General features: G+C 44.4%; 1 protein-coding gene across 1 annotated transcript; it reads left to right on the top strand.

Annotated features, from left to right (window-relative positions):
• Positions 1-1198: 1198 nt before the first annotated feature.
• On the top strand, positions 1199-17520 carry MAPK15 (mitogen-activated protein kinase 15). The gene is made up of 14 exons (XM_044658359.1): positions 1199-1267; positions 3297-3395; positions 3515-3544; positions 6952-7042; positions 7173-7303; positions 7849-8012; positions 8288-8427; positions 8798-8855; positions 13583-13720; positions 14094-14199; positions 14763-15000; positions 15316-15434; positions 16564-16698; positions 17011-17520. Exons 1-14 carry the CDS (start codon positions 1199-1201, stop codon positions 17230-17232), a joined length of 1740 nt encoding a protein of 579 aa, XP_044514294.1. The 3' UTR covers positions 17233-17520.
• The last annotated feature ends 729 nt before the right edge of the window (positions 17521-18249 follow it).

Below are 18249 nucleotides of genomic sequence, written 5' to 3'. Positions count from 1 at the left end.
ACTTAACCTCTATTTACCTCTCTTTCCTCCACTGTAAAATAGGGCTAATAATAGCTCCTACCTCCAAAGGTTGCTGTGAGATTTAAATGAAATATTATTTGTAACGTTCTTAGCACAGCGCCTGGCACAGAGTAGAGACTTCATAAATGTTAGTTATTGTTATTATTATTATTATTCTTTTAAAAGGCAAATAAAGTTATTCTTCCATGATCTGTTCTTGAGGAAGTCCTACTGACTCTTTCCTTTTTTTTTTTTTTTTAATTTTTTTTTTTAAACCCTTAACTTCTGTGTATTGACTTATAGGTGGAAGAGTGGTAAGGGTAGGCAATGGGGGTCAAGTGACTTGCCCAGGGTCACATAGCTGGGAAGTGTCTGAGGCCGTATTTGAACCCAGGACCTCCTGTCTCTAGGCCTGGCTCTCAATCCACTGAGCTACCCAGCTGCCCCCAAGTCCTACTGACTCTTGGTCACTCTCACGGTACACTCACTCCCGTACCAGCATGCCATCCTAGAAACAGTGCATGCTGGCAGGAACACACACACACACACACACACACACACACACACACACACACACACACACACACACACGCAAGCCTTTTTCACCCTCGGGGTCTTTTGTTTCCTTCCTCGGTGAAAATAATGGGTGGGGTTCTAATTTCTGCCCTTCTCCAGCCCACAGTGTTATCTCATAAGATACTGTGAGTCAGGTAGTGACTAAGTCAACAAACCTTGGCTGCGGATAATAGAAACCAATCTGTTCAGGAAAGGAAAAGAAGAGAACAAAACTCTGTGACCTTCATTCCCTAGCCTGGGACTTAGTAAGAGGCGGGAGAAGCGCTTTGGAGCTGAAAGCGAGGTTACAAGCTTCAAGGCGGAACCTATGGGGAATTGGGGGCGCGAACTGAAGCTTCGGAGGCGAGGTAACCCCAAGCTAAACCCAAGAGGGGCGGAAACCGAAGCTACCGGAAGCCCTCACCTTAGAGAAAAGAAAAAGGACGGGACCAAACCGGAAATAGTGGGCCAGGCCTCCCCGCGCACGCTTCTTGGATTGGCCCAGACGCTCAGGCTCTAGCGCAAGCGCAGCAGTGCATTTGGTTTCCACAGCAACGGGTTCAACAGCTGTAGCTGAGGCTGCAGAAAAAGAGAGTGGCTTGGGTCCTGAACTGAAGCAAAGGAAACGGGGTGTCCTCTGCCCATGAGCGCGGCTGAGGTGGACGAACACGTGTCCCAGCTCTACCTTATCAAACGGCGCCTCGGGAAGGGGGTGAGAGACCCGGTTCTGAGGGAGTTCCTGGTGTGTGAGGAAAGACACAGCCGGGCCTGCCCCGGAGGATCCTGTGGTTTGTGGGGGACCCAAGACCTCGTCCTCGGGACCACCTGTCTGAGGAGGAGACCTACCCCCTCCTTCCCTCAAGGGGCCCCAAGGTCTGAGGGGTCCCAGGGCTCCATGTTCAGAGAATCCTCAGTCTGAGGAGATATTCCCTCTTGTCCTTAAGGGGTCCCAAGAGCTATAGAGCCCCAAGGACACAGCCTTAGGGAGTCCCCTGTCTGAGGAGATACTCCCCTTATCCTAAAGGGGATCCCATCCTCGGGGAACCCCCACTCTGAAAAGGAGACATCCCCCTCCTCAAGGAGCCTGGCCATCTGAGGACCCAGGGGCCTCCCTTTAAGGAGCACTCTCTTATGAGAGACACAGCCCTGCCTGACCTCAAAAAACCTCATGAGCAGAGGATGGATCAGGACCTCCCCTCCTTCCTTCTCAAGGAGAACCCTTGTTATGAGAGGAAGATATACCCCGTCATGGGACCCCAAGAGCTGAGAGAGAACCAAGGCCCTGCCCTCAAGAGACCCTTGTCTGAGGAGGAAACACAGCCCTGCCTGTCCTTAAGGGTTTCATGATCTGAGGGGGACTAAAGACCCCCACCCTCAAGAAGATCCCTGGTATGACAGGAGGAAACACTCCTGCCAATCCTCAAGGGCTCCACCCCCATCTTGAAGGACACCCAGGGTGCTTCCCTCAGTGATCCCTCTGTCTAAAAGGGAGATAAAACCTTACCTGGCCTCTCTAGACCTCTGCTCTGTGGGCAACCCAGGGGCTGTCAAAGGGACACTGGTATGAGGGAAAGATAACAACTCTTCCTATCCTTAAAGGGCTTCAAATCTATGGGAAACTCAGAGGTGTAGCGTCAAGGCATAGGCATACTGCTGCTTTTCTTCAGGGAGCAGAGGGTTCATAGAAAATTTAAGGACTTGCCCTCACAGGGGTAATAGGCTTAAACTGTCCTCAAGGAGTACTATAATTCAAGGGACTTTATGGACTCAAGGCTCTACCTCATGGAACCCCCAGCCTAAGCCTCCTTAGACACAACCTGGCCCATACTCAAGGGTCCTCTTGTCTCTGTGAGACTCAGGATCTTGCCCTCAAAGAGCCCCCTGTCTGAAGTGGGTAAATAGCCCGCCCTGACCTTAAGCAGGCTTTGGTCATTGAGAACCTAGGGCTCTGCCCTCACTCCCTGCCAGAGGAGGAGACAGAGCTTTTGCTTATACTTAAGAAGCCCCAAGATCTGAAAGGATTCAAGACTCTGCCCTTAGGGAGTCTCTTGACCTATCATACCTCAGGAAGATCCCTGGTTTGTCTCCTGCCTGTCCTCAAAGAGTCTCTGGTCTCTGGGGAATTCAGAAATATGCTCTCAGGGAGCTCCCTGTCGGAAAGGAAGACATACTCTTACCTGTCTTCATGGAACTTCTGATCTATGGAGGGTCCTAGACTCCACCCTCAGGCAACCCCTGTTCTGAAGAGAAGACACAATACTGCCCAGTTCAAGGGAGGAAAGGCAAGACATAGAGATGAAAAAGGTGTTAAAACAGATTATATAATACCAAATAAATATAGATATAGTGTTAAGACATTTTGCTTTTTGCAAAGGAAAAGACTGCAAATCAGAGTTGTATTATGTAATATCACATGCCAATTTTGCCCCATTGGTTGTCTCTACATACTTATGTCTCATGTCTTCTTCAGACACTCCGTGGCTATGGAGGTCTCTGACTAAGCCCTGAAGCTAACCTGGATCTCTTGACCTAGGACAAACTAGAGTTGGGTACTGAAGAACAGGTATGGTAGGAGTTGTCAGAGGAGGGTTGAGGAATGGATTCTACGAAGGCACAATACCAGCATTAGGATGTGGAGAGGACAGAGGTCAGGGATGAGACCATCCTAGCTGGGGCGGCTCCTGGCCACCCTACTTTCCAGGTCCTACGGAAAGGAAAAGGCGCGGTTTCTGCTCTCCCAGGCCTATGGCATCGTTTGGAAAGCTGTGGATCGGAGGACAGGAGAAATTGTGGCCATTAAGAAGATCTTTGATGCCTTCAGGAATAAGACAGATGCACAGGTAAAGAGAGAAATGGAAAGTTGGGGGATAGGAAAAGGTGATGGAAGAAGGGACAAACTTGTTGGGGAAATAAAATAACTTCACATACCACTAGCAATTCCCTTTATGTTTTGTTACAGAGAACATTTCGAGAAATCATGTTTCTTCAGGTGAGTAACTATGATGATATGACCTAGTCTCCTACTGACAGCATTCCTTAGACTCACACATACTGCCCCAGGTTCTTCCTACTTGGATGAACCTGTAGTCTCATTAATATGGGTACTCTCTCCAGGAATTTAGACCTATCTGTATCTAATCAAACTCACCTCTATATCAGTGGTCTCTTAAGGGAAAACTTATATAGGGAAGGAGTCATTCCTGCTTTGTTGGAAGTCTTGGCCTTACATAATCAAAAAATTTCAGAATTAGAAGAGATCTCAGTAGCCATCTAATCTGATAAATATCCCCTCTAAATATGTCCAACTAGCAGCCTCTTAGGTCTTACCTAAGGATCACAAGTAAGGGAGAATCTATTACCTCCTGAAACAACCTTTTCTTCCTTTTAAATACCTCTCATCATTACATCAAAACTGAATTAACCACTTTGCAACCTAAACACAATGCTCTTAGTTCTTCTCCCTTCTGTAGCAAAGCAGAATAAGTCTGCTTTCTCTCACAAGACAGCCTTTCAAAATGTGAAGATAGTGCTTATGTCCTCTCTTAAATCTCTTCTCTAGACTGAACATCCCCAGTTTCTTCATCTTCTCTTAGTATAAAATGAACCATGAGGCCTTTCACTATAGTGATTGTCCTGTGGACATTCTCTGACTTACTGATATCCTTCCTAAAATAAAGAACCTAGAACTGAACACTCTACTCCAGATGTGGCCTGACTAGGGAACATGCAAACATAGACCCTGCGTTTTAGGAATCCCTCATGTGAGGGAAAGGTATGGCCCTGTCCTAAATGAGCTCCCATTTTTATATCAGAGCTGATTCTTCTGGCACAGTGTGCCTCCCTAAAATGATTTTGGGTTCTTCCATGACTGATGAGGCTAGCTTTTAAAGTGCCTGGTTTTTGAAGTTTGGACAGTGAACAAAGGCATAAAAAGTGTGGTCATTAAATTCAGAAATACACAGAGCTATAAAGGAGAGCTAATATGCTAGATAACAGATTTGGGATATAAGTCAAAGCAATAATAAGATAAAATAAAGATAAATGTAAAATCCTCATGTGTTTAAAAATCAACTCAAAAGTGTAATAAGATGAAGAGGTGTAGCTAGCAATCAATATTAAGTTCATACTGTGTGCCAAGCACTGGAAATGCAAATATTAAAAATAAAGCTATCACTGCCCTCAAGGGGCTTAATTTCATCGAGGGAAATGATTACTGTGTTCAAGTATCTATGGAAGAGGAATTAAATTTGTTCTTTTTGGCCCTAGAGGATAGAACTAGGAACAATGGGCAAAAGTTGTAAAGTGAACAATATAGAGATGATATCAGGAAGACTTCATAAAAAATAGAACAGTACCAGACCGGAATAGCTGCCTCAAGTAATAGGTTCCCCCTTTTTGAAGTCCTGGCAAAGGCCAGGTGAGGACTTGTCAGGAATGTTATTTATACAAGAGACTCCCCTCATGTGTGGTTCCTTTAAACTCTCAAATTTTGTGATTCTGGGAGACATGATAATTTTGTCATCTCACATAGAAACTATGTAAATATAAAGTCACTGTGGGGAGGACCCTTGCAGCTGGATAGAAGGTGACATTTGAACTGAGTTTCAAAGGAAACAAAGGATTCTTTTTTTTTCTAAAACCCTTACCTTCCATCTTGGAGTCAATACTATGTATTGGCTCCAAGGCAGAAGAGTGGTAAGGGAAATGGGGGTCAAGTGACTCTCCCAGGGTCACACAGCTGGGAAGTGTCTGAGGTCAGATTTGAACCTAGGACCTCCCATCTCTAGGCCTGGCTCTCAATCCACTGAACTACCCAGCTACCCACCTGCCCCCAAAACAAAGGATTCTAATGGTGGTAAGGAACATATCTTCCAAGAATAAGGGAAGCAAAGGGCCTGACTGAAACAAGAAATAGAGTGTCATGTAGGAGAAATAGCATGGAGGTCAGTTTAGCTGGAGTATCTAAGGGCAGAAAGAGAAGAAACAAAAGGCTGAAAAGATAGGTTGGGACTAAGTTGTAAAGTGCTTTCAAGTGCCAAATAGCAGAGTTTATATTTGATCCTATGGGGCAATAGGGAGCCACTAAAATTTGTTGAGTAGAAGACAGTGACAGAGATGTGCTTTTAAAAAATAGTTTGGCAGCTATATGAAGGATAGAGGCTGGATATAATAAGTTCATATGAAGAAGGCCTAGGGGGCTTAATGGATTACAAACTCACCAGTGATGTGAAAACCAAATATATAATTTAGATCTTAAGTTTTATTAAGAAAATCAATAATGAGACGATAAGTCTATTGTACTTTGCCCTGGCTGAACTACAGTTGGAGCATTGTGTTCAGTTCTGGGCACCACATTTTCAAAGCATGTTGACAAATTGGAGCACATCCAAAGAAGGGCAACTAGAATGGTGAAGAGACAGCAAATCATGTCATTTCAGGAGCAGCTGAAGGAATGAGAATGTTTAGCCTGTAAAATAAAAGGTTGGTGCATGATCTCTGTTTCCAAGTATTTAAGAAGTTGTCACATGAAATAGGGACTTAGCTCCAGAAAAAAGAAGTATGAATTAGGTAGAAGTCCTTGGGAAACAGATTTCAGTTTTATCCTAATAATAAGAGTTCTTCAAAAGCAAAATGGGCTGCCTCAAAAAGGACCTTTCCTCTTCATTCAGAGGCTAGATAATCACTTATTGGAGATTTTGTAGAGAAGGGGCAATGAGTGGGCCATAACTCTCCTATGGCCCAAACAAGATTAAAATATAATTGGGAAATATTTAACAAAATAAAAATGCAATAAAACATAGATAACATATTTTTAAATGTGCAGCCCACAGGGATCCTTATGTACAGATTAGTTAGTAGTCCCTTTTTCTAGTTGTTTGACACTCTTGTAGAAGATATTCTTCCTAGGTGAGACCAGATGTTATTTAAGGTTCCTTCCCACTCTGAGATTGTATGATTTAGTGCTTCACATCTGCAATACTGGTTCTCTTCAGAATTAAAGGAATCCTTTTTTTTAAAAACCCTTACCTTCCCTCTTAGAATCAGTATTGTGTATTGGTTCTAAGGCAGAAGGGTGGTAAGAGCTAGGCAATGGGAGTCAAGTGACTTACCTGGGGTCACACAGCTAGGAAGTGTCTGAGGCCAGATTTGAACCCAGGACCTCCCATCTCTGGGCCTGGCTCTCATTCCACTGAGCCATTCAGCTGCCCCCTAAAGAGGAACCCTTCTAAAGGGACCCTGAAAATGAAAAAGACTGGAACCAAGGAAGATTCCTGATTGACTTATCACCTTGCCCCAAGTAAGAAAGTAAGATGCCCTCTGGACCACCAGAACAGCATCAGCCAATCCCTTATATGGCTGTTGCCAGTTGTATTTTCTGACCTTTCACCCTCACAGGAGTTTGATAATCATCCCAACATCATCCGTCTTTTGAATGTCATCAGAGCAGAAAATGACAGGGACATTTACCTAGTATTTGAATCCATGGGTGAGTTCCCTTTCCTTCATGCTCTAAATTTGTATACTTGAATGAGTAAAGCCTTATATTATAACATTTCATTATCCCATCCTCCAAACTCCCGCCCACCCTGACCACCAACCCTGTATTCCCCCTATAGACACAGACCTGCATTCTGTCATCCGGAAAGGGAACCTGCTGAAGGATATTCACAAGTGTTACATCCTTTACCAACTTCTACGTGCAACCAAGTTCATTCACTCAGGGAATGTTATCCACAGAGACCAAAAGGTAAAAACCCTAGGTCTTATTGACTTTCTTCCACCTTTTTCCACTCTTCTTACTGGCACCTACTTCACCAGGACCCTATATCACTGATTCCCTCAGGCCTCACTGACTCCTATCCTAGAGCCCTTATACCTAACAAGAAAAGAATGAATAAGGTTTTCTGTAACATATAATTCTAGATTTTTCCTACCGCTTCAAAAAGAGAATAAAACACTTCTCCAAAAGTACACAAACAGGGGCAACTGAGTAACTCAGTGGATTGAGAGCCAGGCCTACACAGTATTGACTCCAAGATGGAAGGTAAAGGTTTAAAAAAAAAAAAAGTACACAAACACCCATCTTTTACATTGTTTCTCCCTTCAAGATCCTTACACCATCCTACTAGGCTCATTTTTTCCTAGAATCCTCATTTTAAGGTACCTATTCCACCTCCAGAAGGTCCTATTCATTATTTTTTGAGTCCTCATACCTCCCCTATAATATTCCAGCAGTGTTCCTAGCCCTCATGTGTACACACCCAGGATCCTTAAACTTTCCACACCTCTCAGCCCTCCAATGTTCTTCTGGATGCTGACTGTTGTGTGAAACTCTGTGACTTTGGCCTTGCACGTTCCCTGAGTCAACTTCATGAGGAACCAGGGAACCCAGCCCTGACAGAGTATGTGGCCACACGCTGGTACCGAGCCCCAGAAATCCTCTTATCTTCACACCGGTAATGGGCACCTGGAAAGGGGTGAAACACCAGGAAAACAGGGATGGGGAGGTGGGCAGTCATTTTTATACTGGGCCCTGAAGATCCTTCTTCCTTCCTACTCCTCATGCCTAGTATTTCCTCATCCCTACCTTTGTTTGAAAGTATTTCCCTCTCCCTGCCACCAATCCTAGGCATACCGTCATCTTTACCCAATGTCCACTCCTGTTGCAGTCATGTTCTTATCTCATCTTCCTCCCCCATCCTGGGCATATCTTTACCCCCTGACCCTGCAGGTACACACAGGGTGTGGACATGTGGAGCTTGGGCTGTATCCTGGGGGAGATGCTGCTTGGGAGACCTTTGTTCCCAGGAACTTCTACCCTTAACCAGCTTGAGCTTATCCTGGCAGCAATCCCAGCCCCAAACAAAGAAGGTGAGCACTAACTGTGGCCTATCTTTATCCTAGCCCTGACTGATGTTTCAACCATATTACTATGTAATCACTAAGTAACTAGGTATTTCCCTTCCCTTCCAGACCCTTTTTGGTCTAACCAGAAAGGGTGTGACTGAACAGGGAACTGTCCATCCTGACCCTAGCTAGAAAGAGTGAGACTGAGAGCTGGCCAGGGAGGGAGGGAAAGTCATCCTGGCCTCTACAGTGGGTGAGAGTGGCCCAAGGGATGGCCATTCTCCACTTGTCCAATGAAGGTGATTTCCCCCAGGACTACTTTTGAACCCCTATTCCTCCTGTTTGCTCCATTTTCCCGGCTTTCATTCACTCACCTTCTGCCATTTGTATTCAGACTTCCTGGCCTTTGGTTCAGACTACAGTGCCTCAGTTCTCCACCGAATGGGGCCCAGGTGAGTGTGGGCCTGAAGGGAAAGGGTTTATTCAAGATTAATGTTTCCTTTTTTTCTTGATATTCTTGATAGCTGGGGGTCAATCACTCATTGCTAGGTATAGAAAGTAACTCTGAGTGTCAATCACAGTGTATTCTGGGTAGAAGGCCAAAATTACCAATGAAATTAGGGGCTGCCGATAAGAGGCTTTGATGAAACAAGACATCCCCATGGCATCTCTCAAGCAAAAGGAACTCCAGCTAGGTTCCTGCCACCAATATTGGATAACTTTTCACTATCACTACAAAGGGCATTAAAAAATAGAATAATTTCAAAGACCCTGCCCTGGAGAATCACAGCCTTTTTTCTCCTTCCTTTCTTCCTCTTTCCCCTACCCCAACCTCTTTCCCACCTCCTTTGATGGTACCATTTTCCCTACCACCATTCACAACTATCTTTAGTGAATCTTGAGATATAAATTATATACAAATAGAAATGTTTTAGTTATATAATTGCACATTTATTCAATGTCTAATACATGCAAGGGGCTGTATAGACACTAGAGTTACAAAGATAGGAAATGATTCTCTCTGTTCTAAAGGAATTTCATCCATTAGAAGGATGACCCACATGTATTACAATTTATATCTGTGTACTAGAAAGAGTGTACTGGGAACAATGGAGAGATTTAGACAAAATATTTTAGGAAACATCTGAGGAAAGCTCTAAAAGCTTGGAGGAGAGTGGCCCCTCAATCAACCTCAAAAGAAGAGAATTTTTACAGATGGAGAAGAAGAGGGAATACATTCTAGGGATGGTGGACAACTTGTAGTAGGTAATGCACGAAGGTGGGAAACAACAGGTTAAGATCAGTCTAGTTTGACTGGAATATACAATGTGTCAAAGGGGAAAAAAAACCAACTTATTCAGTGTTATGTTTAGTGATCATATCTATTAGAAATATTTGCTATTTATATCAAGCAACTGCTTAGAGGATATTTTCTAATAGAGAGGTCTCCCTATCCAACTAAATGTCCCAATTTAGCACAAGAATTCTGATCTTTAAACACCCAAAAGGTTCCAGGGAATTCTAGGTAATTATTTCAAACTAGAATGCATGTGTTAAAGTTACAAATAAAAAGTAAATAGTTTCCCCAACAGGAAAGGAAAGCAAGTCAATGAAATTTTATGGGATAAGATTGTGGCTGTAATATACAACTTCAATAATAACACTAGGATAAGTTATAGGTATTGTAAATATAAATGTTCAAGAAATAGTCAAGCATGAAAACAAACCTAATCATATAACAAAAATTGTTGATATTTTCCAAAACCTAGTGGGGCAGCTGGGAACTCAGTGGATTGAGAGTCAGGCCTAGAGACGGGAGGTCCTAGGTTCAAATCCGGCCTTAGACACTTCTCAGCTGTGTGACCCTGGGCAAGTCACTTGACCCCCATTGCCCACCCTTACCACTCTCCCACNATGAAAACAAACCTAATCATATAACAAAAATTGTTGATATTTTCCAAAACCTAGTGGGGCAGCTGGGAACTCAGTGGATTGAGAGTCAGGCCTAGAGACGGGAGGTCCTAGGTTCAAATCCGGCCTTAGACACTTCTCAGCTGTGTGACCCTGGGCAAGTCACTTGACCCCCATTGCCCACCCTTACCACTCTTCCACCTATGAACCAATACACAGAAGTTAGGGGTTTAAAAAAAATTAAAAAATATTTTCTGAAACCTCATGACAATAATTCTAAATATTTTTTGTTCCTTCAACTAAAATAACAGCAAAAAAATCACTTGTTTTCTCTTTTTTCAAGCAAAATATCCCCAGTTCTTTCAACTGATCCTTATGTGAAAGGTCACAAGACTCTTCACCATCCTGACTGCTTACTCTAGACTCTTTTCAGCTTTTGATATCCCAATACACTAAATAAGAACTACTGACCTATAATATCTACTGGTATTAGCATATAAGCATTTAATCCTAATCAACATCTATAACTTTTAAAGGTAGAAGTCTTTCAAATAAGTTAGGCTGATCTTAAAATTTTATTTAATTTATTAAATTTTGTCCACAAATTTGAGAGACAAGTTCTATTTCAATAAATATTTAGAAAAGGAAATTATATGAAATACGAAGGGTTTGAAGGAGAGCAGTATGAGATAAGACTCAAAAGATGGGTTGGAAGCTAACTGTGGAAAGCCTTTAATCCCAGGCTGTAGAATTTGAACTTGAATCTTATAGGTAGCAGGAAGCCACTGGAGGTTTTGGAGCAAAGGAGTAATCATTCCTTTGTTAAGTCCTAGTAAAGACGGTGCCTTAGCAAGATTATTTTAGCAGTTTTGCAAGGGTTAGAATGGGAAAGAGAAGGGATCTGAAGTAGGAAAACTAATCAGAAAGCTTTTACAATAGTTTAGACGAGATCATAAGGAGCAGCACCAGGATGTCCTAGAAAAGCTTTACCTCCTGGAAAAAAAGTCTTCAGGTTGATGGGCTTCTATCTGTCTTTTGTGTGCCTTTTGCTTTCTGCAAGGCTTTTTATTATGGATCACTGTTTTCTGTTTTAAGTAGTTGCCAATACATATTAAGTCTTGGAAGTTTGGAGAGAAGAGATTTAAAAGGAGCATGGAGAGGAATGTGATAAAGAATCAACAATAGATAGTGAAAGGGATTTTTAATGGTAGTTCCTTGATACTAGCCCTCATGCAGAGAAAGTTAATAATCTATTTTCCTATGGTTGGAGATTGGCGTAGTAGTTATGATTATGAGGTTAGCACAAGCTCAGGGCCTCTTCTGGGCAGAGAGATAATGAAATTCAAGGAAACCCACTAAGGTGGGTACAGATGTTGAAGTCATTGAGGCAACCAGGAGAATGTCCTAAAGATAAGGGAACAATGGCAAAAAGGCTGGGAAAGCAGGCAAGAACTTCAAAAACAGAATACTGAAGGTATGATGGGAAGACAGCACATTACAACCACATCTGGAAGTGGTTATGAGAGAGAGAGAGAGAGAGAGAGAGAGAGAGAGAGAGAGAGAGAGAGAGAGAGAGAGAGAGAAGATGGAGGAGAGTGGATGGATAGATGCATAGATAAATATACACATATACACAGACTCATATATGTAGAGAATATAAGAGCAGGAGAACGCTCACTGCTGGGCACAGTTCATGTAAGGGTGTACAGGGTGCCCTTGGTTCTGGACATTCCCATTTGTCATTAAGAAGATAATCTGAGGGGGCAGCTGGGTAGCTCAGTGGAGTGAGAGTCAGGCCTAGAGACAGGAGGTCCTAGGTTCAAACCCAGCCTCAGCCACTTCCCAGCTGTGTGACCCTGGGCAAGTCACTTGACCCCCATTGCCCACCCTTACCAATCTTCCACCTATGAGATAATACACCGAAGTACAAGGGTTTAAAAAAAAAAATCTAAAAAGAAGATAATCTGGCAGCAGTATACTAGGTTGGTTACAAACAGAGAATGTGAAAAATTCCTATTGATAGGACAGTATACAGGGATCTAATAAGATGAAATCTAAAAGAGGTAAATGTCTATTTATGGTTGAATTCAAACTCAATTCAGGTATGTGTTATGTATCTACTATGCGCACTATGGTAGGTGCTGGTGATATAGTTACAAAAATAAAATGGGCCCTGCCCTCATAAGAGCTTTTATTCTATTGGAAGGGGGAAGGAAAAGTCAACTTTACAAGTATAAGATGGACTAAGAATGGGGAAAAGACAATGTGGGGGTAGTAGGTGGAGAAATGTTGTATCCTGGAATCATGGATATGGAGGTTAACAAATCTAAGGAGATACAATACAGGCACATTGCCCAGGATTATGGAGGTAATGGTTCCTTCAACCCTGCCCCGGTCAGGTAGCATCTTTTGAGCACACATTGTGCTCAATATTGGGATATCTATAAGCTGAAAAAGACCAGAGTAGGCAGGATGGTGAAGGATCTTTTGTGACCTTTCATATAAGGATCAGATGAAAGAACTGGAGATAATGTATTTGAATAGAAAACTTAGCAGAAACCTGAGAGCTGTCTTCAGGTATTTTAAGGGCTATCATGGGGAAGGATTCAGTTGTTCTCTTTGACTCCAGAGGACAGAACTAGCAAATGGTATGAGTTGCAGAGACAAATTTAGGTTTAACATGAGGAAGAACTAATAATGAAAGTTATACCAAAGTAGAATAGGTTGCCTTGGGAGGTAGTTGACTCGCCTTCACTCCTTTCTCTCCTTTTTCCCCCCCTTCCTTCTTTTTGCTTTTAACCTTAACAAGTGCTTCTCCAGGTCTTCCTTCCCAGGCTTTTTCTTCCTTTCCCAGTCTTCCTTTTTCTCTTCCAGCTTGAATCTCTCTAGTGACCAACCCCTAACCAAAGATTACAAGGCCTTCCTCCTAGACATCTTTTAGGCCTTGTTCTTTTGCATCTAGATGTGCTCCATGATTCCTAGGTTCACAAGAGCCCCATGATTTACTAGTTAGGAGACCAGGAGTCCAATCCATTCACCACTCTGAGCCTCAGCTTCATCCTTAAAAGGGGAAGATCATCCTTCCACTGCCTACATCCTGGGTACACAATTGAACTGGGATTCATTCACCATCCCTGGGGTTGATTTGCTATGGCCAGAGCAGTGGATCGCTTTGGGGTTAGGGAACACAGTGAATGACAGTGAAGCCTCAACACTGGAGACTACAACAGAGTGACAAAAATGTGGTGAGATCCATACTTGCCTCCAGGCAGCTACTGACCCTGGGCTCCCGCCTTCCACCATCTACCCCTCCTGAGGCCCTAGATCTGTTGGAACGACTCCTAGTGTTTGACCCTGAGAAGCGACTGACTGCAGATGAGGCTCTAAGGCACCCTTATGTGAAAAGGTGAGGAGAGAAGGTCCAAGGGGAGGCTGACAGAAAGGGAAGGCTGATGGCAGGGATGAAAGAGAGAAGGGAAATCGGCAGAGGGGATGGAGCACAGAGAGAGGAGTCTAGGGCTGACTGTGGGGGGATGGGGAGGAGATGTGGCATCTCTTGGCTTGATGCTGATCAGCTGATGATAAAGGAATCTAGGTTTAGAGGATTCCCAGATGAGGCCCACAGCAGCAGCAGTGGAAGATGGAGAGACGGCTGAGGTCATAGAACTCCCTGGAAGGAAACTGTCCTAGCTGCACCCCTTCTATGTGTGAATGGAGAAGTGGAGGTATAGGAAGAGCAATGGGCAACCTCTAAATTTCCTCCCAACCTCTGACTCTAGGTTCCATTGTCCAGCCAAGGAACCAGCCCTGGACTATGAAGTGACCCTGCCTGTGGATGACGGTGTGCAGCTCTCTGTGATGGAGTATCGTAACCGGCTCTACAGGGTGACCTCCAAAGGCCTCTGCCTCTGTATCTCTGACACACACATGCATACAGGCACACATACATACATGTGCATATATATTTGCATAGGTGTGCCTATACTCACATGTGCCTGTGTGACCTCCAGGTGCATGTACACATGTGATTACATGCATTACACGTGTGTATATTTAAGCATTCAACAAATACCTTGGATGAAGTTTACCTTCATTCATATACATACACACATGCACCAGAGCCTGGATGGCACCTACCTAAGATTCCTGGTCATCTCCCTGCCAGGCATTCTTCTCATGAGTTCTATGCAGAGTACTTTGTTCCAAATATTCCCTCACCACCTCAGGCCCACAAATTTAGCTTGCCTGAGCCTCAGTACCTCCCCATGACATTCTCACTCTCACTCTCACTCTTAAGTATTCCCTAAACCAGGAAATCCTCAGGTTCCACATACATACTAGTTACCCCACATAAGTATTCCCTTCAACCCAGATAATCCCTTCCCCAATATTGTCTCCCCTCCTTTGCATGCTTCCCAAAGGGACTCTGAACTGTCTCCTTCCCATAGATGATCCTGGAGCGAAAATCAAACCATCGGCTTCAAAGGCTGGAAATTCAGAAAGAAGGCCTGGGGGACCTCCCCAGGGCAAGCTCTTTGCCCCTACCTTCCCAGAAGGATCCCTGCCTACAGAACTCTGCCTCTGATCCAACCCAGGCCCCAGGGGAACTGCGACCCCCTGGCTTGAGAGAACTCCGTTCAAAAATTTCTGGATCCAGACCACAAAGTGAACCCTCTCCTTTCCATGGTGTGTGATCTCTGACCCTATTCCCTAATATGTGACTTCTGATGTTGCTATATGGTGTGACCCTGAATCCCCATCCCCACATGCCACCTGATTGCATGTGACTCCTTGACCCTTCAAAGTATGATGCCTGACCTGAATCAGTGGTATGTTATCCATAACCCAGCCCCCTACCCAGTGTTAGAGCCCTTGACTTCACCGTGGTATTTGATACCCTGACCCAAACCCATACAGTTATAGTTCTAGACCTCATAAAAGTGTATGACCCTGACCCTCACCATGATGTGCTCCTTCCCCCCCCCCCCACCCCATACATAGACACCCTTGGTCCCCGGCAGGGGTCAGCACCCTCTATCCGGCCACAACATCGAGGTTTCTCAGGGAAGAGGGGACAATCATTTTGGGGTGATGCTCGCAGTCTCACTGGCACCCCTGGGGTAAGTTTATTCATTTCTCATCAACTAACCACCTACTCTTAGAGTTTCTTGTGCTGGGCTTTGCTGGGCTAGAGAACTGCCGAGGGGAAGGAGTTCCCTGCCTTCTGGGATAGTATAATCTGGCCACACATATCTCTAGAGCAGAAAAGAGAATGTGGTCAGTGAGGACAGAAAATTCAGGTCAAAGTGAGACCCAAGAGAGGATTGATCACTTCCACTTGGGCTTAAGGGATAGTGACAGGGAAGGCTTCGTGGAGAAGGTGGTACCAGAGCTAGATGCACAGACATGGGAAGGTCAGTCAACACAAGGGCCTAGTCAGGAATGGTCCAGTTTAGCTGGAATGTAGTGTGTGTGAAAGGGAAGAACATGAGCAAAGGTGAGTGGGATCCAAACTGAGGCCATGCCAAAAAGTTTTCTCCTATAGAGCAACAGGTTTTGGATGAGGAAGGAACATGGTCAGACCTGGCATTGAGAATATGACAGGGGCAGCTCTCTGAAGGATGGATGGGAGGGGTACAGACTGAAAGCAGGGAAACCAGTTAAAAGATTCTGACCAGGCAAAATGGTAACCAAAGGCCTGAACCAAGGTGCTTGCAATGGGAGAGAGAGAGATGGATTCAAAAACTGTGGTAAAGGTAGAATCAACAGGATTTGGCATCTGATTTTGGATGTGTGCTAATGAGGGAGAAGGATAAGAAAGTCCAAGATGACTCAAGGAGTTGATCCAGAAGAAAAGGAGGATGGTGTTATCAACAGAATTAGTAAAGTCAAGAAGAAGCTTTAGAGGGAAGATGATTTTAGTTTTGAACATGTTGCGTTTAGGGTCAGGCATTTGAAATAGGGAGTGGTGTTCAAAAGAGAAATTGAAGCTAGAGAGACAATAAAGGGAGAAGAATCAAGGACAGAACCCTAAGGCATCCAGGACATATGAGAGTGAATAAATATGTCCAGACTGTCTCCCTTTTCTTATCCCACCTTGTCTAGCCACCTCTGGGTCTCCCCTTACTCCCTTTGCCTTTAATTCTTATTGTTGCAGCCCTAATCTGCCCCATCTCAGGATATGATTGCTCACCTTAAAGCAATAATCCTATCTCTGCCAGTCAAGAGGTAACATGTCTCTGTTTTTAGGAGAGGCCAGGCCTCAAATGGGCCGCCTCTACCCCCTCTCTCACTGCCCAAGCAGCAGCTGCAGTGACCAACCAGGCCCTGACACGAAAGGACAGTCCCCTGGCAGGTGTGATGACTGCCACAAGCACCAGGCTGGTAAGGAGGCATTAGCTTTTTCTTCCTAGACATTAACCAGATTTAGCCAGGGAGTCAGAGAACCTGGGAGTGATCTTGACCAGTCACTCACCCTTTCAGTTTTAATTTCCTAAAAAATTAGGTGATTGGATTAGATGGATCCCTATTTTTCCTCTAAATCTTATGATCCTAATTGTCCTCCCCCCAAAAAAACAAAACAAACAACTCCCTTGGGCACTTACTATCCCGTCCCTGACATCACTGTCATTTTCCCATCATTATCAATTCCTAATACTGATCCCTCTTCCTCTATGAATTCCTGTTTCCTCCCAGGTCCCTCGCCTGCCCCCTGGCCACACTCAGGATATTCGAGCCCCTCTGCGGACCTCAAAAAGGATGTTCCAGTCCTTTGGCTCCCAGGGGACTTTAGGGGGAGCTAGGGCCTCCCTAGGAGGCTATTCTCAATCCTATGGAACAATCTGGAGGTCAGCCCTGTATGGCCTACCCCTTACTTACTCCTCCTTAAGTCCTCTTCCCAATGTACCTCCATCCTGATTCCCATCCAGAGACAGCCTAACCTTTTCTACTATGTACTTGCAGCCCCTGATTATTCCCTATTTGCCCCCCCCCCAGAGATATTCCCAACCTGCTTTATCCCATAAGACTTCCCTCACTTGATCTCCCTGATATCCCAAACCTCTTACTGAAGCTTCCTCACCCAGACACTCCCTACAAATAGGATCTCTCCGCTGAGTCATCCTCCCTGACTTACACGATGGGGTCTCTAGCTTGGGGAATGTTTGGCGTCAGCCATGAATCTGTCCCTTTTACCCTTCCCATAAACACCAAAATTTATTTTCAATAAAGTTTCTGATTTTCTGTATGGCATTGCATTCCTCCAGCATAAGGAGCTCTCAAAACCCTACCTTTCCTCTTTCTGCTCTTTACTCAGGACTACTTGTGTCTATGAGGGACAGTCTTTATCTGATCACATGTCTCTTGCCTGAACTGCATGACTTCATATGAATGCAGTTTAATGACTGTTTTTAGTTTTCACTTTTTGTTGTAGCCTATATGCCTATGTGTGTCTCAGGGCTGGCTTGAGGTTTCTGACCCCAAATGGGGTTATTCAGTCTCGGGGCTGGACGTCAGCCCTACAGTGTTTCAGTGGAGTCCTGATGAGGGCTTTCATTGTGGAGAAAGATGCAGTTTACCAGGAATCCAGAAATCTAGAAGCATCTCAAAGACTCGCTGAGTCAATGGGACATACAAACACTTCCCCAGTAAGATGACCTGAATGGTAGAAAGTCAAAAGAGAGTAATCCACCGTACTAGGCTGTCTTTACTCTGGTATTTTTACCAGGGCTGGCTTTCATCCAGCCCTAGAAACAGCTTTTCCAAAGCAATGGCTTTTATAGTCCTTGGGAGGCGGGGAGGTAATCAGCCAGATTTTCAGGTCTGGTCTAAAAAGGAGTGACCCCCCCCTTCCCTTTGCTGCCTAGTAAAATCAGTTCACACCCAAGACTTCCTTATCCCAAATTGGGCCCACCATGTGTTTGGGCCCCTAGCCCT

This window comes from Gracilinanus agilis, chromosome 1 (genome assembly GCF_016433145.1).
Source record: "Gracilinanus agilis isolate LMUSP501 chromosome 1, AgileGrace, whole genome shotgun sequence".
Taxonomy (NCBI): Eukaryota; Metazoa; Chordata; class Mammalia; order Didelphimorphia; family Didelphidae; genus Gracilinanus; species Gracilinanus agilis.
Note: the sequence above shows the minus strand (reverse complement) of the source record. Positions and strands in the feature narration are given on the sequence as shown.

Bases quoted from the DNA above. Each gene is read 5' to 3' on its own strand.
- MAPK15 (XM_044658359.1), top strand. From the start codon at position 1,199: ATGAGCGCGGCTGAGGTGGACGAACACGTGTCCCAGCTCTACCTTATC. The intron at 7,043-7,172 runs GTGAGTTCCCTT...TTCCCCCTATAG, and splicing joins CCTAGTATTTGAATCCATGG to ACACAGACCTGCATTCTGTC. The intron at 13,721-14,093 runs GTGAGGAGAGAA...CTCTGACTCTAG, and splicing joins AGGCACCCTTATGTGAAAAG to GTTCCATTGTCCAGCCAAGG.